Source organism: Pimephales promelas, chromosome 8 (genome assembly GCF_988280905.1).
Source record: "Pimephales promelas chromosome 8, fPimPro1.hap1.1, whole genome shotgun sequence".
Classification (NCBI taxonomy): Eukaryota; Metazoa; Chordata; class Actinopteri; order Cypriniformes; family Leuciscidae; genus Pimephales; species Pimephales promelas.
In genome coordinates, this window is record NC_142776.1 from 33,274,655 (window position 1) to 33,301,121 (window position 26,467).

Below are 26,467 nucleotides of genomic sequence, written 5' to 3' on the forward strand. Positions count from 1 at the left end.
TCTCTCTCTGCTCTGCGGTAAGGCTTACAGCACAAACACAACCCAGAAATGGTGTAGGATAGCTGGAAAGCAGGACGTAATCCAATCCTAGGAAGGAAAGGCAAAGCCAAAGCGTAAGGTAGGCATTATTTATGTGCATGTTGTGAAATTCCTTCCTTCTTGTGGTTCTTAAACAAGGTAGGAAGGAATTAGGGAGAGGGAATGTGTTTGTTTTCTTACTGCATGCTTCCAGACCTGTTTCAAAGAAGCCAATCCACATCTGACAGCTCGAGGAACGACAGTGTGGATGTGAGGGCATTGGCCTGCTTTTGGCAAACCTGTGTATGCAAAATACACTTTTATTAGGATAGCAATCCTTTTTTTGTAACACAAAACCTGCCATCCCTGTGTATTAAGATGAGCTTGGGAATTCTGGAATGCATTTTTTACTTTAGATTCATTCCAAATTCGAAGAACGATGGGAGTGTTATCGGGATTATCAGGACCTGTTTTTGTTTACATGAAAACAATTATCTGAAGGATTTTCCTTTAAAGGTTAATTTCTTTTCTCGCCAAGTATAGTATGTGCATCTGAGACGCCCATGCAGAGTAGAATCTGGGGTCAGGAACGGGTCATTGTGCCCTTGGCAGTCCGTGTGACCCACATTAGGCCAGATTATATAGAATGGATACCATGTGAATTTAGTGCACCAGACCACGGTGCAATTGGATGATTGCACACATGTGCGTGCGTGTGTGCATTCAAACTGCTCTTGTCTTTAGTACTTCCAAGTCGGTGATTCAGCCAAATAACAGCACAGCCGGGTTCGAACGAGAGCACAAATCATTCCAAACCAAGTCCTACTTGTATATTGACATCACTTGCCTCAGCATTTCCATCAATCTCTGACTGCACAGTTTTGTTTGAGTCCTAATTGGTGTTCTAAAGAGACTAAAATCGGTGATCTAGACTGTAAAATCACACATTTAGAATCAAAGTATCACATGTGAGTGCTTCTTCACCATGCAAAACTCACTACTATGATGTTAGCATGTTCTTGATCCTTTATAGGCTGGGTGGATTTATGCGAGAAATATTATCTACATGATTACATTGAAACTTTGTGATTGTGCTCTTATCATTTGCAAAATATTTTATTATATTCCATTTCAAGTCCGTTTTAATAGTACACCTCTCCTCAACAAAACATTTCATTCATATCCATAACACAATTAATATTAGTAATAACAACAACAATAATAATAATAATAATAGTGATGCTTGTCATAGCAAATACAGTCTGTGTAAGAGAATCTGCCTGTCTGCCGATCCATCTATCCTTTAATCCAGAAGCTTTTTCTCAAGCTGTCTGTTAAAGTGCTTTTATTAAATAAACCATCTTCCCTCCTTAGTGCAGTGACCCAGAATTCTTGTGAGTGGGACTGAAGGTTAATTGCACTGGGAGACTGGTAGTGTGCGCTTACTCTAATGTGCCGGAGACTTGAAGGAATTAGGGCTTTGAGTGTCTCAGTTTTAACCCAGAGTCAAAGACGGATCCCTCAGTGTGCATATAAACGTGTTTATCTGCCTAAAATTTTAGTCCATGTTGTCCCGGTAGATACAATCTCACTCCCAGCTTAATTAAAGAAGTTGAAATGTAACTTACATGCTCTCAGATTTACTGACAAGTTTAGTTGTCCTCTGTGGGCTGCGTCACTGACAGACGTGTGTTCCTGTGCTGACGTATACACTCTCCAGGCCAGCCACAGAGGTGTTCTGCTTTGTAGCATTCTGACATTCAAAAAAAGAGATGTTACACTCAAAGAACACAGGCTGGTTTTTCAAAACACTTTGATCACTTTGATTTGCCCAAAATCATTGGCTTAAAGGGACAGTTCACCCCAAAATGAAAATGAAAAAGCTGAACTGATTTTCTTTTTTTATATTATAGTAAGAATATGAATATGTATAACTAACTAATTGAAAAAGCTGAATAATCGTTCCAAACTTACTGATTAGCCAGGAAATAATCGACAATTAGTCGATTAATCTTTCTAATAATCGCTAGATTAATCGCTTATCAAAATAATCGTTTGTTGCAGCCCTAGAAAATTCTTTCATTAATTACTCACCCTCATGGCGTTTCAAACCTGTAAAGCTTTCGTTCATCTTTGGAATACAAATGAAGATCTTTTTGATGAAATCTGAGGGCTTTCTGTCCCTCCATTGACAGCTACGCAACTACCACTTTGACGCTTGAAAAATTTAATAAAGAGATCGTAAAATTAACCCATATGAATTGAATTCTGAAGAAAAATCTGTTCATCATATAAAGCGATCAAGTCTCTTCAGAAAATTTGGACCAAGCCGCTCGATTTTACGGTTTCTTTATGTAATTTTTGTAGCATCAAAGTGGTAGTTGCGAAGCTGCCAATGGAGTGACAGAAATCTCTCAGATTTTATAAAAAAAATGATAATTTGTATTCCGAAGTTGAACGAAAGTCTCATGGGGGTGAGTAATTGATGACAGATTTTTCATTTTTGTGAACTAACCCTTTAAGAGTTAGTAACAAAAAAAAAAATTCAGTGGCTATACAATTTTCCTACAAATTACTTACTTAAAGCAAAAATGTTCAGTTTTCAGAATTTACTACAAAAATGACCAACAACAGGGGGTTTACTAAGAAAGAGTTTTTGGTTGGTCATGTGATCTTAGTATGTTGGCCCTCATGAGAGTGAAAAATACAACTTGAGTCTTGACTCTAAAAATTACTATATTATTACTACGTATCATATACATGATTTTAAACCAATGAAATGAAGAGAAAAAAAAGGAAACAATCACACCTTTAAAGGTGCAGTGAGTGATTTTTAGTGGTGAGCTTGCGAACTGCAACCAACCAAATTTAGGGTGGCCGACAGGAAAAGATGTCGTAGTCCGAGACCGCAGGTTTCTTTACAAAGATAAATTAGGTTTACTTTATTTTTCAGTGAAAGGATATGTTATTGCGAATATTATTGTTACTTGTTCATCATTGTGTCAGTGTTTTATTCGCTGACTTTAGCTAGCTTCCTTGCATGAAGAACAACATGGTTACAAAACGCGTTTGTCCGCTTAGGGCTACTGAAACTTGTCGGTGCATTTCAATGTAAGGGGACCTGTGGTGTATGTAGATAGAAATGGCTCATTCTAAGGTAATAAAAACATAACGGTTCATTAAGTAAGGTCTTTATACACCACTGAAAACAGTTATGTATATTATATTGCATTTCTGTCAGCAGATCCTCCTAAAAATTTCACAATGCACTTTTAATTTAAATGTTGGCATGTCTAAGAAGGAAAACAAAACTATAGCCATATAAAAGAATAAATCAATGAACACCAAACAACCAACGGCAACCAATCATAATAAGGTTTGTGGTTCCAGAGGTGCTCATTACTGACACTTATATCCTCCTTCCCATTAATAAGTATGAGGGGCCTCCTCTTAGTGGTCATCATCAGTGTACTATATTCACAGCCTTCTCAGGGAGAGTTAATCCATCTCCGCTGCATTGATGCTGCGGCTCTGCTGAGGGAAAGAAAGTCACTTGGGAATGTCTGTCTGGGGCCGTAGCGGCTCTACTGCCACAGAATGGGGTACCAAAGGGACACCAATTAACTGAGTCTCAGAGGAGAAAGAAAAGAGAGCAGGATGGAAAGAGGGTTACGGTGAGACTGTTCACTGGGGTACACTGCCATTAGTCAAGTAGAAAGCCCACCGAAACCTGCAAGTGCTCTTTGGCTGTGATTTGTTGTTCAAGCCATATAGTATGACTTGCATATCTCAACTACTGATTGCTTGTATCGTTGCAAAATGTTAACTACATTAACGCCCAGTTCTAATCTGCTTAATGCTACTATAAGACATGAAGATATTAATATATTATAAACATTAACATCATGATTTTCTGTAAAGCTGCTTTGAAAACAAACAAATAAACACAAATACATTTTTATTTGAATAATGCAAAATAATGCATATGTACTGATGTGTGATTTCAATTTAGTTACACAGGACAGTTTGATATTTATTGTTTGGTATACAGATGGATGATGTATACGTCTGATGAAGGGCTTGGGCCGAAAAGTTACACGTGGTGAGCGATTAAATTAGCTTAGGTGTGCAGACTTACTGTTTACTTTAGTATACAGATGGACTTATCATATTCATCATAGTACTTTATTGGGTTTCATAAAAAAATATTTTTTCCCCCTTATTCAAATATTGTACTTTTATTTCAAAGCCAGGATTTCAAAGTAAATAAGTAATACATTTAAAAATAGCATAAAATAAAAATTATTATAAATGAATGATAATATATATAAAATATATTAAAGATTAAAAAGTATATAAAATAAGTGTTTAATGAAAATGTAAAATATATGCATTAAACATTTTAATGCAATGAAAAATAAAAGAGTATAAAATGAAAAAAAAAAAATCTGTATTGGTTAGTGGACTCACTAATCACCATCAAACAGTCCTGGGACAAAGCCTCACTGATGATATATCCGAGTATTAACCAGTGCCAACATAACAGCAAACAGACTAGTTAGACTGAGGTTTACTAGGACTTTTACAACATGCGCTAAATGAGTCAAAAATTTAGTGATGTGAGAGACACCATAAAATCAGCATTCCTCCATCTCTCAATGCTCTTGCATCTGTCCTCGCTCACGATGGCTGCCCACCCCCCGCCTCATTTCCCTGCCCCCCACTCATTTCATGCTGAGTGGAGGAGTGAGAAACTAATATGGATCAGACCCAGACCAGACAGACAGCAGCACCCCCATCCCATCCCAGTTTACAGCCTCATCCTCATCTGTCCCTCTTGATTTTCCTGTCCATCTCTTTTCCTTTCTCTTCCAATATTTTTCTTTTTCTCATTTACTCTCATTCCTTCTATCCTCCGTCTTCTGAAAGGATGTAGCACATGTAGAAATGACGATGGAAAAGGGAGGTAAGGTGATAAACAACATGACAATCCCAAAGAACAGAATGGAAAGAAAAAAGTGTGACATCTATATCCCCGTTCTCCCTTGCATACAACAAACAACAAAATGCTCCCAATCTTCCTCTATCCGTCCATTCTCCTCATGTTGTTTCCACTTTTCCTACTTTGTTTCATCCTCTTCTTTCCATCTTTAACCTTCCTTCTTCCACCTTAATTTACCCAGCCCCACCAGAAGCTAATCTATATGCTAATAAGAAGATGGCAATCAATGACGTCCATGCCCGTCTGTGCGCAATCATTGTGATATTATATGAGCGTATAGATGAAGGAATATATATCAGAACACCACAGCCCAGAGGTATTGCACAATAAGTGCCTTAATTTACTCTTCACGACAGTGGCGTTTTTTATCTCCTCCTCCAAGGTCACAAGTCCCCCCTTTGAATGTATATTTTCAAATTAGTAAAGCATCTTCAGAATGACCAGAATCATCTTTTGTTGTGCCCTGATTTAAGCCGGACCCAAAATGCTATTCCCATACTGCTGTTTAAATCTGAATAACACATCAGCTGCATGCGGTCTACTTCTCATCAGTGTGGTTTGACTGTGATTGCCACAGCAGTTGGGGGTATTTACCCTTTGCTTAGTGATGCACTAATCGCTGATTATTAAGAGGCAGCTTCATCAGCACACAACACTTAATCAACCAAGACTGTGAGAACTAGCGTTTTCCTACATCACCACGTCTGCGCTTTGTGTCTCTTCTTTGTTGTTTTTTTAGCACTGCCTTTAATTACAAAAATAAATTTTACTAGAATATTACATTTGCTTAAAACTGAAAGTGCTATTTGCTCCAGGGTGTTGTTAGGGCGTTGCTATGCTGTTTCTAAGGTATTTTCAGTGGATTGCTATGTGGTTCATCTATGGTTTATAAGGTATTCTACATTAATACTAGTCCATCGAGGGCTATGGGACATTGCTAGGTGGTTGCTAGTGTGTCTTGTAGGCTACTAAAGTAAAAATCAGTGAGCTAAAATAAACTCTCCAGGATGCAAAGGTGTCTGAATCATAAACAGTTCGGGATGACTTGCATACCAATATTTTTATATTCAACTTTAAGGGTTGATTTAAATTCCTAACCTTAAGTATTTTCAAAAGTAATAATGATTTAAGTGACAATGATAAAATTATGTTTATTTTTCTAAATATCTATATAAAGTATGACATTTTCATCCAGGTCTTTTTTTTTTCTGGGACAGGCCATTTCCTCTGCTTTGGCGGTACAAATCATCACCGGTGAATATTCTGAAATGGGGGGGCTGGTGGTGCTTATAGAGGGGGATAAAAAATCATTACCATCACCCTCATTAGAGAAGAACCAATTGTCCAATCAGCACACAGCTCTGCAATAGGGCTCCAAAAGGCACCCCCAGTTGGCTGTCGCTAGGAAACCACAGAACCGGGGGGTGTCTCGCATGCGTGTGTTAGATGGAGAGAAGCAGGGAGAGAGAAAGAGAGTGTGTGTCCGTGCCTGGCGACTGGGACGGTGGATGCTTGCAGTGATCTGGCAGGATTGGGGTGCAGAACGCACACTAGACAAAGAAGCATTAGGGTCCTGAGGCATGGGGCTCACCACGGGGCCAAACGGAGCTCGTGCTGCCCCTCAGAAAAGGTAGGAGCTGGGTTTTTGTCGGAGAGATGGGCCCTGGGCTAACCTGGATGTTTCTGAAATCTCTCAGTGCATGCATATTCATGCATGTTTGTTTTCTGTCATGCATTTCCATCCTCATCCTTCCATCTTACCCAACACCCCTTTAACTTTTCTTGCTCCTGGGATGTTCTGTTAGTTAGTTCTGTGTTTTGGAATTACTGACAGATTTATTTTTAGCTCTGCTAAAGGTGACAGTGTGTTTAATAGTTGTGTTATTAAACTGTACGCAGTAGAGAGCCTCTCATTGGTGGGATGCGTATGGTTGGCTGGCCCGGAAGCCTCTGAGGGGCCCGGGACTTGGACTTAACATAACAGCTCCCCTCTCATTAGCAGAACCAATCAGCTGCTAAATATGAACAGAGCAGGCTTTAATCATGAATGGATGCGATTCCATAACACATTTCCACCGTAGCACGTTCTGGTGTTACCATAGAACACTGCTCATAACATCTGAAAAGGTTGTGATGGATTAGTATTATGCAAACTTTCTAAATGCATGAAATACCCAAATAAAACAATGTTTTAAACAAAATGGGATTCAAATAAAAGAAAAAAACTGTCTATTCCTTGAGTTAAACATGCAAAGTATTGTGGTCATGTGACATTGAGCATGCAGTTTGAAGCAATTGTATAGTATACTTGTATATATATGAGTAGTATGCTAAATTTGTGTTATACACTACTCAATACATTCGCTTCAAACTGTATGCTCAGTCACATGACCACAATACTATGCACGCTTAATTCAACGAATAACAGTTTTTGTACAACGTTTAATAATATTCTAATTCTGTTACCATGTTTTCAGATGTCCCTATGGCCCTTCCATTAATGCATATTAATGAGGCTCAGGACTTATATTTAGATGATCTAATTACAATGCCCAACTCCATTAGTTCTTTGGAGCGCAGGAAATGGCTTACGGGGAGGGCTCACTGATATTACACCATCTCTTGGCGTGATAACAGACCTTGAAAGGGGGGATGCATAATGGTTTGTTGTGGGTAAAAAGGGGGGAGATTTGGGGTAGCTGGGAAGGGGGTGTGTGTAGAGTGCGTGGGGTTAGTGGCTCTCAACCACGTGTGTGAGTAATTAAATGAGTATAATTGAAACCATGCCACACTTCCCCTCTGAAACGACCACCCCCCCCCCCCCTCCGTCCCAACACTTGTTCTCCTTCTGTGCCCCATATCAATCCCATTACCACTTTCTATGCCTGAATAACAAACCCCAAAAGATGGAAAGGAAAGGATAGGAGAGTCATTTAACAACAGTGCCTATGGCAACTCCAGTGAAGAGATTTAGATGGGTAACCCCTCAGCTTAGACACTTATTTTTCATTCAATAGCCCTGAATACATGCTTAATGTTAGTATGATGGGATGAACAGGCATATGACTCTCTTGTGATACTTATATTTATGTCAACTTTATGTTTCAGGTTAAAAACAAGCTCTATTCACCACATCCGTGGCATGCTGTTGATTACCACAGAAAATGAGTTAGACTCTGTATAAAAACAGGCTTATTATTAGAGTAATGCACTTTCAATGGAAGTTAATACGGTTACACATCCGGGAAAATTTAATGGCATAAACGTTTTTGAAAAACAGTAATATTGTGAAACATTACCATTTAAAATAACTGTTATCTAAAGAAATGTATCTATTTCTTTAGATCTATATTTCACTTTTTAATATAAAAGTTGTAAATGGTTGTGCTGTTTGATTTTTTTTTTAATGGACACCATGGTACATTGAACAGAATGATCTGAAAAAGAAATATTTTGTAACATTATAAATGTCTTTACTGTCACTTTTGATCAATTTGAAGAATCCTTACTGAATAAAAGTACAAATTTCTTTAAAAAACGTTTGAAATGTTTGAACAGCCCATATATATATAAACGCAGACTTTTATTTCGGATGCTATTAATCGCATTTAATTTTTGCACAGCCCATATATATATGATTTGGGCTGTGCAAAAATTAAATGCGATTAATAGCATCCGAAATAAAACTCTGCGTTTATATATATATAAACGCATTTAATTTTTGCACAGCCCATATATATATGGGCTGTGCAAAAATTAAATGCGATTAATAGCATCCGAAATAAAAGTCTGCGTTTACATAATATATTTGTGTGTGCTGTATATAGTTATTTTATATATATAAATACCTATGCATGCATGTATATATTTCAGAATTATTTGCGCTTAAATTCTGTATATATATATATATATATATAATTACATAATCTATATTATATAAATATTAATATTTTAAATATGAATAACACATTTTCTTAAATATATACATGCATGTGTGTGTGAATCATCTGAATACTACTGTTCAAAAGTTTGGATCAGCAAGGTTTTAAAAAAAACTTTCAAATAACACATTTTTCTGTACAAAAATGTGTTGTTTGAACTTTAAAGTTGTCTATATAGCCTTGTAAGCATGTAGTGGGACTACTTTTCTAGGAGGATGAACTGATTATGCATCACCAATGTAATTCATGTGGAAGGATTTTTTTTAATGGTAAACAAAAGTCCTTTCTGATATAGCAAGTTTTGTACATCATTGGGTATCAAATGTGGATGTAAAGTTGCAGTTACTTAGTGATTTTATTACATCAGTCTTATATTAGTACATAATATTTGGGTTTGACCCAGTATACAGTATACCCAGTATACAGTATACCAGATTTCTATACTTCCATTGTAAGTGTATTACTGTAATTGGAAAAGAAATTAAGTTCAAATTATCTGTGGTAATCGACAACCTGCTAACAAGCTTAGATAGTATTGAACCCGGATATTTTAATAATATAAAAAAACAAAACAAATTGAACCAAAAAATAGTAATGTTTTGTTTGGCAACCTTTCACCTGGTGCTTGTGTCGTATCTTGACACGGGAAACTCTTCTCCTGACCATCTTCTAATCCATCTTCCCTGGCTGTTCATCTGGTGGTAACTGGAGACGGCTGAAAAAAAGATTTGCTGAAATGTAACACAATGACAGGATGAACTCAAATGCAATTATAATGTAATTTTCAGCAATGTACAGTATCTGAATGAAGCTACCAGCTTGGACCATTCACTTATGCTTTTGTATTTTGCTCTTCCACCCTCGTTTAATAGGCATATAACTTTATAAAAGGTACTGTGATGGTATCAAATGGTAATACCATGGTTGCCATTTAACATGCTACAGAATGATTGCCATATAGAGCATGGGATTTACATGATACTCCAAGTATGTTCAAAAAACACGATACTACCCTGGTAGTCTTTTTGTTAGCGCATCATATTTCATAACTATCAGCTATAGAAATTGCTATTTTTTTTTCAGTATCTCCTCAATCTCAACCATTTGTTTTTATAAAGATAGACAGAGAGGATCCCTGCATACAGCATTGTTGTAAGTATTATACTACGGAAGAGGATTTTAGTAACAGAATCTCTTGTTCTCTGTCTCTCTCAGCTTACGTCGAGTGTGGCATCGGGGCGGTCGTGGGTCAAAGGTGAGACATCGGGGCGGCACAATGGAGGGTGAGCAGAGCACTCCGGCCTCCAGTGCCAGCAGCACTATGGGCACCAGTACCTCCACCACAAACTCCACGGGCACCACCAGTGCCTCCACTGCCAGCACTGTCAGCTCCACCAGCAGCGGAAGACAGGCCGTTCCACAGATATCCGTCTACAGCGGCATACCTGACCGACAGACAGTACAGGTGCGTCAAACAATCAATCAATTTAAATATAGACAATGTACAGTGTTCATGTTTAAAAACCCCACCTTTCTCTTTGTCAATCTTTCTTGTAATAATCCACTCACTGCAATGCACCAGACATCACTTTTTCTTGCTAAAAGGTTTAATTATTGGACTTTTAAGTCCATACTGCCATCTGCTGGTGTGTCTATGAGAAGGGAAGGCAGGTTGAGGAGGAAAGACAATGAAGATTTCCACGCCTCATAGACAGACAATCTTTCCCCTGCTTGTGGAATGTGGTGGTTCATTATTGACTCAGGTTTTGGCCTCTCTCTACTTGTAAATGTAGTGCTAGATTTCAGCTGAATGTTATATAGATAAGACCTTAGTTAATTGTCCAAAACAAAACTAAATTTCCATCTTTAAAATTGTGGCAATATAAATCAGACAGTGCATGATCAGATACAAGCAGCATGAACATTTAACTCAGTTCAGGCTGCACTTTTACTCACACCAAGACCAGGGGTCAGGATGCCTGTTGCCTAGCAACTGTGCAGTTGTGGGCAGTTCATTGAGGACATAAAGGATGAGACAAGCAGAAGCAGAACATATTATAGCCGATAAGACCGATGAACTTATCTACTACACCATCATCATATGCTGAAATACGTCTGCTATCTGTTCAGCTATTTTGGAATCTTGTTTATATGTTATTATGGGATGCTAGCTCAAGATCAATATTACAGAACAACTGTTAAAATAGGTAGGTGTTCATTTCTTGTGCAAATGGTTTGCAATCATTGTTAAGTACCATTATTATTGCAGTATCACAATACAAAATTGTTAATGTTTATATTGGATGTAAAAGTATATATTTAGGTGGCATTACACATAAATGTCAGAAAATGTAACTGTTATACTATACAATGACCTGCAAATGTATAATAGTTTTATTGCAAGAGTTCATGCATTAGCATATGCGCATTAACACACCTTGTAATACCGTGGTTAATATTAAATATCTTCGTATTAAATTAATATTATGATAATGTAATTATATTCAACATCAAGGCTGACCTTGAAAGCAAAATTGGAAGTGAAAAACAGCAATTTCAGATATCTATTTTTCATGCTTGTTGCAGTTAATTTTCTGACCAAAAGGAGGAGACAAATGCTGGAACAAAACAATACGGTTGCTCAAGGAACATTAAAAGATTAGAATTGCACAATCCTACAAATATTCAACATCGCCTAAAATCACATCTTGCAACTTGCAGCTATTTATGATTTGAGTATCAGCTTTGTCTCAGATGTTTCTACTGCAATAGAAACATGGTAAACAATTGTTGACAGCAAGCGTTCAAAGCTATAAAACTAATGTAGACATGTCTTAAATTAAACTGACGAGAATGGTTGAGTTCACATTGAGTTCTCTGACTTTGATTGCAGACTTTAGTATCTAGGCAAATCTGAGAATATTTTGAGACAATATTGACAAGTGAGATCACCAAGGTCATTTCTCAAGAAAAAAAAGCAATTGTGAAGCAATTGAGATATTAAATGTGCAGTAAGCGATTTCTGAGAAACACTCCTCCCTTCATTAGCTATAAACACACTCCTCCCTTCATTGCTCAGCCCCCAAAATGCAAGAGTGGATGTCGCATTATCATAGATGAAGAGAAAGTGGCGAAAGAACGACAAGGAAAAACAGAAAAAAAAGAAAATTGTTGTTAGTCACCAACAGCACAGCAGCACCAGACAAACAATGACACTCAAAACAGTCCTGTTGTTCCTTTAGCTAACATTACAACTGAGTACAGATCTCGGTTCTGTGAAACACAGCAAAATCCAATGTTACGTATGGAGCAGAAACAATGAAACCTCTGCATCCATTTTCAGGCCTTCCCACTTGGGTCTCTCCAGTGCTGGAAAGCTTTTCTAATATTAACACGGGTCTTAAAGCTCTTGTCTGATCATAACCCATCTTGATATTCCTGTCACCTTTTCTCTTTTGTAATATCTCTCAACCATCTCTCTTTCTAATCTTCAAATCTGCTTTATGCTCACTCTCTCTCCTCCCCCAACATGAGTGACACGCCCGTTTACTTCTGATTGGCTACAAGTGTGTTGACTTGTGGTGCTCGGTCCGATCCACTTTCAACAGGGTTTCTCAGAAATCGCTTACTGCACCTTTAATCTGGTTTCTCACTCTTTCTCCGTCTCTCTTGAACGGTAGGTGATCCAGCAGGCCCTAAACAGGCAGCCCAGCACAGCGGCGCAGTACCTACAGCAGATGTACGCAGCTCAACAGCAGCATCTGATGCTGCAAACAGCAGCCCTGCAGCAGCAGCACCTCAGCACAGCACAGCTCCAGAGCCTCGCAGCAGTGCAGCAGGTCGCTTAGCATGCAAGACAGAAGCATAATGCACACAAATACACTGTCTGACTGCCATGTTTTCTCCCTCTCAGGCCAGTTTAGCAGCCGGCAGGCAGAGTTCAAACCAAAATGGGACCTCATCTACCCAAAGTGGACCATCACAGACCACAGTATGCTTTTATTTGGATGCATCCACTACACATATGCCTGTATAGTAACGTCAAGATCTTGTACTGGTTAATGATACTCTGTTTTTGCATGTGACAACATTCAGGCTGCTTATGTCACAACTCTTGTCTCTCTTATTCCCACAGATTAATTTAACAACATCCCCTGCCGCTGCTCAGCTGATCAGTCGTGCCCAGAACGTAAACTCCGCCCCCTCTGGGATCTCTCAGCAAGCAGTGTTGCTAGGCAACACCTCAAGCTCCACCCTGACAGCCAGCCAAGCTCAAATGTACCTGCGGGCACAGATGGTGAGCACACCTGTATATTCACAAACACAAGAGTCTTTCATATATGTGAAGATTCTTATATATGCCAGAAATATAGCTAAATTAGGCCACCAATAATTGGTTTTATACAATATTTGACCTTTTTTTTAACAAATCAGGTTGTGAATAAATCTCTATGCCTTTAGGAAAAAGCCAATATATATATGTATATATATTTTTTTAACCAAGCAAAACGAACAAGTGTGAAATAAGCATAATTCCTAAAAGTGAAATGAGAATTCAAATTATCATAATGTACTTAAAAAGGTCAATAAACATTTAACGAATAATGAGCATGTTAATGTGTGATTATTTTAGGCTCAACAGAGTAATCTTGTGCATGTAGCCAGGAGTCTGGGCCGAGCCGTCCCTCTGTCCTCTCAGCTGATCCTGGCTCCAACTGCTACAGTAACTGCTCTACAATCTGACACTAATGCAACCAATAACACACAGTCTGCCTCTGCACAGGTGCACACATATACTGTAATACATGCACATCCAAATATCTTATTGAAGAAGCACTCATACAATTGTTGATGTCTTGACAAAAATCCTAATACAGATTACTTGGTATTTCAATTATAATGTGAAGCCATTCAATTTACTGTACAAAATATTCATTCAGTAGACACTTAATTAGAATTGCTTTCAAAGGGAAATAATCCTAAAAGATTCCAATACAGCACAACACAAAAACTACATTTTATATTTAGAAGAACACCTTTTATGTTTTTCAAAAGGATATAATGCTCCTGTAGGACATCAGGAAAAAGCCTGTAGATGTCCAATGCAATACTAATAATAGTAAAATTCCATAAATATTCAAATAAATATTAAAGGGTTATTTCAGCCAAAGAGATTGTAAAACTAATCCATACGAATTGAGTGGTTTAGACCAAATTTTCTGAAGAGACATGACCGCTTTATTCGATGAACAGATTGAATATCCATTCAATACCATTTTAGGAATAAATTAATTAAAAAAAAATCCAGTTTATGTAGTAGATAGATTTTTAAGATTCTTATTTGATCACATTAGGATTAGATCATTATAATTGGCTTCAAATTATACTAGAAATTCCAATAGGTATTATTTACACATTACTTTCGGATCATCTAGGTAAAAAAATAAGCAAAATATTTATTTTTCAAATATTACAACAACTCAAATGTTTTTAATATATTTGAATTCAAACATTTATTGACATTATGACTTTCATAGGTGCAGAACCTTGCCCTACGAAACCATCAGGGGGCGTCTTCCACCTCTCAGGCCACAGGCCTCCATGCACTGAGTTTAAAGCAGACCCCTATCTCCATTCAGCCCACCCCGCTGGTCAAGACACCCAGCCAGAGTGCTTCCAGCTCAGGCACTGGTGCCGGGAAAGGCAACTTGAACACTTCTTCCCCTGGTGGAGCGAAGAAGGAAGAGGAGGGACAAACAGAGATGAAAGCAGTTAACATGAGTCGTAATGTCACCTCTTCACATACCTCAATCGCACCAGGTAAACTCAAACCCATATGGCCAATACAGTGACCCCAAATTTTTGGGACACTCAAGTCAAACTTAAAAAGGTCTGAATGCCATTGCATTCAGTAACAACAGTATGCAGCAGCAAAGAAATGATATTAGATTTTCTATAAACTATCATCATGATTCTGAGGCATTTCTTTGCAACAAAGAAGTCAGTTCCCCTCAATTTCACACAGCTATTCTCCACAAAGACAGCAAGTACACTTAGTTTTAGTTTTGTCTCTCAATTTGGATGATATTTGATCTCTGTCAAGCTCATTTTGCCCAGAAAATGTTGCGTGTGCACATTGGGTCTTGGAACAAACTGAAAGGTTCAAGTCACTTCAACAGGAATGTTTTCTGACATATGCACTCTGATCCAAATTCGCTTGTCAGTCCATCACACACACTAAGTACCAAAGAAGGGAGAAATCCACCCCAGGCTACATTTGTCCTGCATGGCTTATGCTCAAATGCATTAATGCATACGTGGCCTTTGAAGGGCACACACTTTCTCAGATGAGTCTTTCTTTCAGTGCCAATCAACATCTGACATGCAAGCCATCCATCATTCCACTGGCCTCTAATCATAACAGCTCACACAGGGCAATTATCCCGCACATTTAGAAGCAGGTTCCTGGGCGTGCCGAGGCTGGTAGGGAGTAGGGAATATCCTATGTTTTTAGTTATGCTTTGGTAGAAGATACAAAAAAGCCTCTGATTTTCTACAACAGAAGAAAGAATCTCCAGTAGCTCCAGGGTAAAAAAAATTAGCACAGGTCAAGTGAAGTAAAAACAGGCTTTTAGGAGTTTTTTTTTTTTTATGTGACCAAATTAAATCCAAAAAAGGAGTATATTTTAAAAAAATATATTTTTTACACCAAAAGTAAAAACGCACTGTAGATTGCGTTTTGCGATTGAGATTGCGATTGTGTATATTTTAAAGTGTAAAATATATTTTCACGTCCAATTCTCTCAGTATAGCCTACTGTATGCAAAAAGTAATTTTTTGACCCTGGTTAGCTACATTTGTGCATTCACATAAAAAACTCAAGAAAGAAAGAAAGAAATAGAGAGAGAGAGAGAGAGAGAGAGAGAGAGAGAGAGAGAGAGAGAGAGAGAGAGAGAGAGAGAGAGAGCTGGATGGAGAGCCATGTTTCTTTTACATCCTAGTATGTCCGTGATCATTTGCAGGTCAAGATGTATGCCACTGTGTACACAAATAACAGAATGAATAAAGCTTGAACAAGTATGTTTGAGAGGTTAGAGCTTCAGTGCAGAGGAAGGGTAACAAGCCACCTGATGTGTGTGTTGGGATGTAGTTTCCATGGCAGTGTGCTCCAGAGAGCTGATGTGATGCTTGGTTTTCCCCTTGTGCATTAATGATATTCACAGATCTGGAAAGTCATCATTGGCTATTATCCTCCTAGCTGAACCATGCCAGTTTGCTTTAAAGAAATGTTCTAATGTTTTTAAAATCTGAATATTAGATTAAAAATAATGTGAACGTGGGTATTGGAAAGAGATTTGATTGTAGATTTATTTATTTATTTAAATACTATTTTCTTGGGTGTAATCTTGTGAGATTTCACACCATGCTTTTGTTTTGGAACTGGTAAAGTCTAAACCAGTAAAAAGCAGTTTATATTAAGAGTAATGAACTCTCTATGTTGTTGATACTAATTCTTGAAACTATCCATTGAAAACAAACACTAGAGGGCTTGTTAAAAGCAGGAAAGAAAGAGCCATAGACATTAACATTCTGCTGCTATGCACTCAAAATACTAAAGTGAAAAGTACTTATTGTAGAAAACCTTGCTCAAAGATTTATCTTCATAGCAGGAAACATTAAGCGGAGAACAGTTTGAGATGTTGATCTCTTCCTAAACTCTATGGAAACTCGTGCCAGATTACTGGGGTCTAATCTCAGGAAAAGCAAGAGTCTCTATTCGCTCTCATTTAATCTCATTGCTGTAAAAAGATATTTAAGAGATCGAATTTGGCCCAACATGTGAGAAAAGGTACAGCATATGTGATTGTTTTATGGGTTGTGTGGCTTTGCATAAAGCTGAATGTTCGGCAGGAAATTTCGGGGTTTTCCAGGGTTGCGCTCTGCAGGGAATAACTCATCAACTCCTTATTCTGAACATCCGGAAGAAAGAAAGAGTAAGAGAAAGTGAGAACAGAGGATTGAGTCATCTGAACCCACCATCCCACACTATTCACATTAGATGGAAGAACATTCCCACACTGAACCTTTTCTGTTTGCTATTAAGAGTTTTAAAGAAACACTGTATTTGTTCCTGCCGTCTGCTTCACATATGCATTTCATGTGACAAAACACAGACACGCATACTGTATATAAACATTAAAATCACCCGCTAACTTTTCAGCCAGTTTGAGTTTTTCTGATTCCTACCGCTCATACATTTTTGAGGTTGTGATCTCAACGTGCCCAACTCTTTAAGATTTTTCTGTTTGAATGTTCTCCTGCTGAGATTAAATTAACACACTTTCCTGCAAGTCCTCCAGTCAAATACCTAATCACAATTTTAAACTCCTGCCGTTGTCCTGGATGCAGAAGTTGCACTGGAAAAGCCAAGCACAGCGACTAATGATAGAAGATCGCTGAATAAATCAAATCAAATAAAAAAATACGAAAGGAATAAATAAACAAGTTGACCAATGAACTAACATGGCTTTTCCATGAACTTTTCAGATGTTTGATGCGTGATTCACAGGATAATAATTTTACAGAATAATATATTCAGGCCGATTCACAAATTAATCAATAAAATGGATTTTTAAATATTTTGAAATTGATTCATTGAAAAGAACTAATTCAAATGAATTTGCTTACAAATCAGAATTCCTTAATTGCTTGCAAGTACGTTACTTTTACAAGAGCATTATTTGATCTATCAAACAAAAAACAGCATATTGACTATACAAATGACTGGAAAACACAATTTTAAAATTTCCTGACATTTTCAATAACTGTGCACTATAAAAAAATGACTTTTTGGTGAAGTAAATACTACTGAAAAAAACAAACAAACAAAAAACAATGTAATTTACATGAAAAAAGTTAGTTCAGGCAAGAATTAAAAAACTAAGTAAATTCCATATCAGTACTTAATTCAAGTGAGTAGAAATTAAAGTGTAAATATCAACTCAATAAAATTAAGTAAAAATTACTCAACTATTCTGATACTGGGGTTCCCATCATGCACTGGACCTTGAATACTTAATGAGGTTCATTATTTCACTGGTTTTCAGCTGCATTTACACTATTTTATCATTGATTTTTGTTGTCAGTATTAGTAACTTGCCATTTTGTGACATTTCGAGTAAATTTTTGAACAATTTTTCAAACACAAAAACGACCCATCAAATGTTACCGCCATTGTGTAATTGTCTACCAAGTATTGAGGTCTTTGCATTCACATGATGCTTAACATCTGAAATGATGTAATATAAATTACTTGGATGATCTAAGTAAAGCACATACTATAAATGACTAATAAAATTCAATATTATTGTTTTAGGGAAATGTGATGCAAAGGCAAAGGAAATTTCAACTAAATCTATATTAATCAACCTTTCACCAGCTAACCTTTTACAAGTTAAAATTACTTATTTTCTGTAAAGTTTACTTAATTCCATATTCCAAGTAAATTTGTAAATTTACTAAAAAGTGAAAAAAGTTTTTTTCAGTGATGGGATACCCGTGACTTTACCTGAATGAAACTGTATTTACCTATGCTGGCTTAAACGAAAATGTCTAAATGTATGAAGTTCCATACAATGTTACTGTCGTTTTACCTATGTGTAGTCATGTGAAATGGTATGCGTATGTAATAGGCTAAGTGTTTGTCCTTCCAGCGTATGCCCAAATCCAGCCGCAGGCCCTGATTAAGCAGCAACCGCAACAGTTCGTCATTCAACCCCAAGCCCCAGCCACCTCTAGAGCCCAGCCTCAGTTACTGCAGACCGCCTCCGTCCAGCCCCACCAACAGTGCTCCGCCCAGACCTCATCTGTAACAGGGATCATTCCGGTTTTACCCAGACCAGTACTTCACAACCAGGGATCCACTCAATGTCAACACGCCACCATCTTCCATTCGACTATAAGCCACCATGCAGTTGGCCAGCACGGCTCAAACATTGGGCTGGCCCATGCTAAAGCTCAACCGGTCCAACTGACAGCCATCAATCTCCAAATCCAACCGGCACAAAGCCAGGTAAGGGCCTCCCTTACTAGAGCCATATTGTCGATTAAAGATTGTATACATTTCTAAAGCAACTAACTACTTTTATCCTATTTAGGCTTCAAGACTGGCTCAGGATGACAAGGAGAAGCCCACCTCTTTGGTGGTAAGAGAGATCTGCCCACCAGTACAAATGCAACCATCCACTGAGACCCAAGGCACTGACCTCCTGGAACAATCCAAAGATGACACTGTTAACGCTACATCTCAAACACAAGGTATAGTGGCCAAAAAGAGTTTAAATTTTAAAATGTTCAAATATAGTTTTTGTTTGATAATCAAGGTACAGTGTATAAACAATAGACACATTTAAGAGATCACTACAGAGATGATGATTACTAGAGCGCAAGACCCCAAATCATTCATGAAAACATTATCCATCTTTTTATAACAATATGTTTTTTTAAGTTTATATGAATTGTTATTAATATGTATTATTAATATATATATATATATATATATATATATATATATATATATATATATATATATATATATAGCCTAATAAAAAAGTAATAATAATAATATTATTATATTATACAGGCTAATATAGGGCTAGGAAAAAACTTTTTTTTTTAACGATGAATCATTTTTTTTTTTTGTCGATTCAATATCGGTTTTCAAAAGCCACAAACCAATCTTTGATTACTTTATTCAATTTCTGTACCTGAAAACTACTGTTAAAGACCAACCTGGAAAAACCTGAAAATTATTATTTTCTTTTATTAATGACTGTTAATTTGTATTTAAATGGTTGAAATTGATATTAATTTGTAGTCTTAGCAGTGGTGTTGAAATTGGATAGGAGAATTGTGAAATTTCACAGGTGTCAACGTTTTTTATTACAATACAAGAATACATGGGTCAAAAACAATAACTATTTTATTCATGGGCTTTTTTTTTGTGGTGAAAATTATTAATTGAATCAAATTGAGAATTAAATCAAACTGGGGCGTATGAATGGATACCGGGCCAACCCTAATATATATATATATATATATATATATATATATATATATATATATATATTTCACACCGATTAAAATCCAGTTACACGTATGCACATCCATCGACTTTATTTTAAAGAATAACTGCTGCATTTAAAATACAGGGCTTTGGACGTCCACATGGTGAACCAGATTTGCTAAAAGAGAAGAGGGTGGCGTGCTATTCCCATGTAACGTTACAGTAATATGAACAAGAACTGAGTCACATGACTCTAGACTTCCTTGACCGCCAGAAGGCACAACTAATAGCCTTGCTGCCGAATCAGTCAGAAACTGGTTTTAGTTTAGTCTAGGGTGCTTTCCTGGCTCCAGATTATGCCCATGGGCTGAATAAAGTCTTGAACCACTCCGGAGTCATGTGACCTGCCACTTGAGGCTGCTGCCATCCAGGGAAAGACTGAACCGCCTCCTGGCAGAATGTGCAGTGCTCGTGCGTGGGAGTGGAGCATTGAAAAGGAGCTGCGCACACTGCATGTTGCGTAGTAGAATCGCACGCGTGGCGGAGCCTGATATTCTGTCGTAGATATCAGTGTTACAGGCGTGTGGGAATGAGGCTCCCCCCGTGTTTAGAGACGGAATTGAAGAGCGCCCCTGTGGGAAATGACTTCTTATTGCTCTTCGTCGGTAAGCTACAGTTTGTATTGTGTTGTGATGCCTGTAGTTTTGGTCAGTGGGCTTTAAAAAAGTGCTGCGGAGATCTGTGTAGACTTCACGCTCTCTTAAAACGCGACGCAACTGACGTCAGTCTGGTGCGTAGCTACAGGGACCATACACTACAGCAGACTGAACGCAGTGACGCGTCTTGTGTGAACAACAGGAGAGATGTATTTTAGTTCTTTGTTTTAGTAACGGTGAAAAACGGGATGTTTCTTCAAGTAATAGTTAACACAAAAATCTAATAATTTACTTACCCTTTTCATGACGTTTCATTTCCTTTCTTCAGTGAACTGTAGATGTGGTCTACTGGCAGTGGTCATTTGGCAGCTTGATAGTGGATAACATTAAAAACGTCGTAAAAGTAGTTCATACTTTACTATTTAAAGTATTTTGAAGCTATCAGATAGCTTTGTGTGAGGAACAGAATGAAATTGCAGTCGTTATTGACTGATAATACTCTTCTCCTCTGCTCAAAACCGTTGACAGGAAGTTACGTTCAAATTAAAAATGGCGCTTGTTATGACAAATCAGGTCCTCTCTCTAAATCGGGTCTAGGTTACGATATAGTGCATAATAAAACAAAATGAAAGTTTATTTCACTTGAGTAACTGTTAATTATCATAATAATAATAATCAATTAAGTGAGCAATTAAACGTTGTTATATTACTTTTATAACTGAAATATTTGGACACTTAAGTAATTTTAAACATGATAATTATATTAAAGATGATTGTCATGTAGGGCAAGTTGTAGGGCAAATAAGTTTATATACTAAGCTATCAGGATAATTTGGGTATCTGTATGCTATGCTAGTACATAGGCTAATTAACACAGACATTAATGGTTATTATAATTTTATAATGGCATAATTTTGTAGGAATTGTAATCAGGTGCTAAAGAAGTACCCATTAAAAGTAATTTGAGCTAATGGATTCGCTTGGGGTCCTAATGGAGACCCAATTTCAAGGAGGACCTGGTACAGTAAGTCACCACTATGGTGCACCTCTAGTTGGACACATCTTTGATGTCAAACGCCATTGTTTCTCAAGTGTCACTTGACTTCTTTTTTTTTTTCTTAAATTTTTTCACTTGACTGGTCTTCATTAAAATATTCATATAGTCGCTTTTTATGAATATGATACTGAAGATCTCCCTTAGTGTTTCATAGAAGAAATAAAACGCTTAAAACTTAAAACATGATCATAAACATCTTAGACAGCTATTATTTTCCGTCAATATTTGGCTTAACTATTCCTTAAACGTTTGTAAGTTATTTTATAAACTCACTCTTTGTATTTTATTTCTGGCAGCTGTCTTTTCCAGGCTTTCCAACATTGGCGGCCGCTGATATTTGTGCTGCTGATGTTGTTGTGGTTGCTATGGTGATGGGTTGATGCTTTGTTTCTTTTCTTCCAGGCTCTGTGGAGACAGCCCGGGACCCCACGGGAGCACCGGTGACATCGACCATGACCTCGGCAGCCTCAAACGAGCCCCCTCCGGCAGCTGTGACAGGAAGTGTGGTACAAAACGGCGAGAACAAGCCACCTCAAGCCATAGTGAAGCCTCACGTCCTCACGCATGTCATAGAGGGTTTTGTTATCCAGGAGGGAGCTGAACCATTCCCTGTGAGTTGTAATAAAAATAAGAATTGTAATTTGTACATCATTCATTATTCATCATCGCTTATTATTATTAAATAATGACGTATTTATTTTCAGCATCATGTATTTCTTTGTATGTTAGTAAATTGTCCTGATTTTTACAACACCAAACTTAACTGTAGAAACAATATTGTCAGTTGAAGGTGTCCACAGGTACAGTAATCGCCATGACATCGTCACTTTTGAATACTGTATTGTCAGGTGGAGAGACCTCCGGTGCAGGCCGACAGCCCCAAGAAACCAGACACACAGCTTCCCTCAGATCCAGAGAAAACAGCCAGCAGCAATTCCCTCAGTGCCACCAACTCAGACATGGAGGAGGCTGGACAACAAGGTACACATTTCACTTAGCAGATTCAAACATCCTGCAGCCCACGGCTATTTTTCAGAGGCATGATCTTTTTAAGTGACGGGGTGAAGTTTTGAAAGATTGAAAACATGCACTGTTATGAACATAAGAGCATCATTATGCATTCGTGATGAAAGATGATTGGAATTTCCTGTTTGTGAACTTTACGACTGAAACTGTGCAATAAAGGTGCGGCAACAATATTAGCATTGCACCATCCAAAGATTACAAGGAAACATTGTTTCTGCTAGTCATTAATAAACTGTAAATTAATACTTTATCATTTTTCATCAGACACAAGAATTCAGGAGGAATCAGAGGAGCCCAAGCTCACATGTGAGCTCTGTGGATGGGTTGATTTTGCCTACAAGTTCAAACGTTCGAAACGCTTCTGTTCCATGGTCTGTGCTAAAAGGTTAGAGATTCAAAACTTTTTAATAATGTTTTAGTGAAAATATCTAGAAATGCAATGCATGCTTAAAGCTGTATGGGTTCATTTAGGAACTTATGAGATATAGCTGCTCCCAAAATGAGAACTAATAACATGTTGTTGTGATGTGCAGTAGTTTTATCTATATGCTAACATGCAACACTCTTGATCAGGTACAGTGTTAGTTGCACGAAGAGGGTTGGTCTGTTCCACCCCGACAGAACTAAAACAACCAATCAGATAAATCAGTGGAGAAGGAGAAGGTCTCATGGTCCCAGAGGCAGGGAGGCCAAGAAGCAGGTGAACAGCTACTATAATCTACTCACAATGTTTTTGTATTAATATATAGCGGTAAATCATCCTATCTGTGTTATTACCTCATTTTAGTGCATGCATATCATCTCTTTTATTCTTGATTCCTCCAGCGGCTCTCTGTATCTCAGCAATCTCAGGGAGAATCTATATCCTCACCCCTCCAATCTCAGCCTAGTCAAGGAGAGTCCAGCCCCTGTTCAGATATCTCCAGTTATGAGGAAGCGACCTCCCCGCTCTCTGCAGCCAGTTCTGGCCCAGTCGTTTCTCAGGGTGGGGTCTCTGGTAATGATCCAGAAGAGCTTCCTCTCCTCAGTCAGCACTTCCTACCATGCGACCCCACCAAATGGAATGTGCAAGAAGTGTTTGAGTTCATCTGCTCTTTGCCAGGTATGTGGCTTTTCATCATATTTATACACACACACACACACACACACACACACACACACACACACACACAGTTTAAATGTTTGGTGTTGGTACAATAAAAAAAAATTGAATCGCCGTTAGGCTGTTGGTGTGAGAGAGAACTCTGATTGGCTGTTCAGCTTAGCAAAAAAGTTAGTGCATCAGAATAAAAAAGATTCTTGAATTCATTTGATGTGTGACTCTCACAGGACATTATGGGTTTTCTCTAGCCACTTAGCAAGTACATTGATTGTAGACTTGTTATTGCAGTGCATTGTGGGATTGAATGAGTGCACTCAATAACGTCCACTATGGTTTCGGACACCACTACATGGCTGTCCCCTGAAATAGTGTCGTTTTTAAGGGAATAGGGGGCGATTTCGGACACAGCCCTAGTTTCAGTTTGATGACGAAAATAGATACCTGGTTATATAGATGGATATTTACTAGTTGACAGCCGCATATATTCTTTTTGGTGTGTTCTTGCGCTGCTTTTTGGTCGAGACGCAGCCGACGAGAGGTGATAACACAGTCGACGCCGCTAGTTCTTAGACGATGGATTGGTGTGTCTCGGGCTATCAAAAGTGACAGTAAAGACTTTTACATTGTTACAAAAATAATACAGTGTCAAACAAATGCTGTTTTAAACTTTGTCTCCTACAAAGAATCCTGAAAAAATAAAATGTCCACAAAAATATTAAGCAGCACAGCTATTTTCAATATTGGTAATAATATGAAATGATTCATGATCAGCAAATCCAAATCATCATATAAGAATGATTTCTGAAGGACTATGCGACACTGAAGACTGGCTGTTGAAAATTCAGCTTTGCCGTCACAGGAATAAATTATACTTTAAAATATATTAAAATAGAAAACTGTTATATTTTAAATTGTAATATTTCATAACAATGTGGTTTTCAACAAATAAAGTCAATAAATGTACTGTAGTTACATAAATGCTATTTAATGATGCAATTTTTTTGTGATTTCACAATTAGGTTGCCGTGAGATTGCGGATGAGTTTCGTGCTCAGGAGATTGATGGACAGGCCATGCTGCTACTGAAAGAAGACCACCTAATGAGTGCCATGAATATTAAATTAGGACCCGCCCTCAAGATCTTCGCTCGCATAAACATGCTGAAAGATTCCTAGCCTTAAAAAGGCAGTAAGTGTATGAGTATGTGTCCTCAGATGTCACTTAAACTTGACCTAGTGACTACAGCACCCCAAACTGCACTACAACATTTTTTAAACAAAAAAATTAATAACTAAAAACTTTATTTAAAAAAAATTGGGCAAAGCCCAAAACTGCACCTCCTCAAGAGAAGAACTGAAGTAAATTCAGCTTGGAACAGAAAATGACCCGACTACCTATGAAGATCCGCACAAATAGTGACTTATACCAAATGAAAGGCATTATGAATCAGTGATTTGGAATTCAATTCTGACTGGGACTCGCAGATCACTCGACTTAACTAGTTGTGCCGGTGATTAGAAAAACATATTTGGATTATGTATGTACGTATAACAACATTGCAGTCCAAACAGAAGTAAAACTATCGTGTGGTTTCACAATCCCACATTTTGGCCCAGATATCTGTGGAATGTACATTTGTTGTTTTCAGGTATGATTTTGTCTTATTGTACATGCCAGATGCTTTTGTACAGTATACATATGTTTAAGTAAATTATTCTTACCTGTGTGTTTGAGTATTTGTAACAGAGTTGAATCACAACAAACTGGTGCTATTTCACTTTCACCTTTACTTTGAGAAGACTTGAATAACAGAAGCACAGTAACAGAATTTTCAGCGTTGAACCTAAACACCGATACAAGCTAAAGGAAGGGATCCAGTTTGAACAAATCCCGTCAACGGCGCCTTATTCAATGTGTGTCTGTACACTCTGGTTTTGAGATGCACATTCAATTGTATTTGTCTTGGATATTGGGAATGACACTATGTTTGGTTTTAACTGTGCCCAAATTTGTTATTGTATGTTGCTAGAAATGATTGTGATGATGGGTTGTGTTTTTTTTAGTACAATGCTTTGTGAAATGCCTGTATTTATCAGATAAATGAAATTTGTAATATAACATTTTTAAGGAAAAAACTTGTTTCATTTCTTGTTTTTCACCTTAACTGCTTTCACAGCTTTATTCATTCATTCATTTATATATTCCGCACTCATTTTTTCATCACATTGATTAGAAAACAAATTACCCACCTAAAACACATCTAAAACATATAGGCCTGGTTTCACAAACAAGGCTTAGATTAAGCCAGGATAAGGATTTAGTAATTTAGTTCAATTTAAGTAATTTATAAACGTGCCTTGAAACAAATCCACTTGTGCATCTAGACAAAACAATGACACTGACATTTTAAGATATGTCAGTTTAACTTGCCATCAGCTCAAACATTTTAGTTTAGGACCATAGGCTTAAGCTTTGTCTGTGAATAAAATGCCATGCAGTTTAATATTATCTTAATGATATGTATCCCATTTTAAACTAATATGAGTCAAAATGATTTTTGGTGGCTTCTCTGATTGTGTGCTTTAGAACTACAATAAAACA

General features: G+C 37.5%; 1 protein-coding gene across 4 annotated transcripts; it reads left to right on the forward strand.

Annotated features, from left to right (window-relative positions):
- phc2b (polyhomeotic homolog 2b (Drosophila)) lies at positions 1-25,988 on the forward strand. Of its 4 annotated transcripts, XM_089134407.1 has the most exons (16): positions 6,308-6,650; positions 10,177-10,426; positions 12,642-12,800; positions 12,875-12,952; positions 13,097-13,258; positions 13,595-13,744; positions 14,499-14,781; positions 16,858-16,965; positions 18,675-19,033; positions 19,119-19,278; positions 22,142-22,350; positions 22,588-22,720; positions 23,030-23,150; positions 23,339-23,465; positions 23,591-23,867; positions 24,887-25,988. In XM_089134407.1, the coding sequence occupies exons 1-16, from the start codon at positions 6,601-6,603 to the stop codon at positions 25,039-25,041; spliced, it is 2,781 nt and encodes a 926-aa protein (XP_088990533.1). In that variant the 5' UTR covers positions 6,308-6,600; the 3' UTR covers positions 25,042-25,988. The 4 variants fall into 4 exon arrangements, with proteins under 4 accessions (XP_039548906.2, XP_088990533.1, XP_039548903.2 ...); XM_039692972.2 differs by lacking the exons at positions 6,308-6,650; positions 16,858-16,965 and adding an exon at positions 1-118; XM_039692969.2 differs by lacking the exon at positions 16,858-16,965 and having other exon boundaries at positions 6,314-6,650.
- Positions 25,989-26,467: the final 479 nt, after the last annotated feature.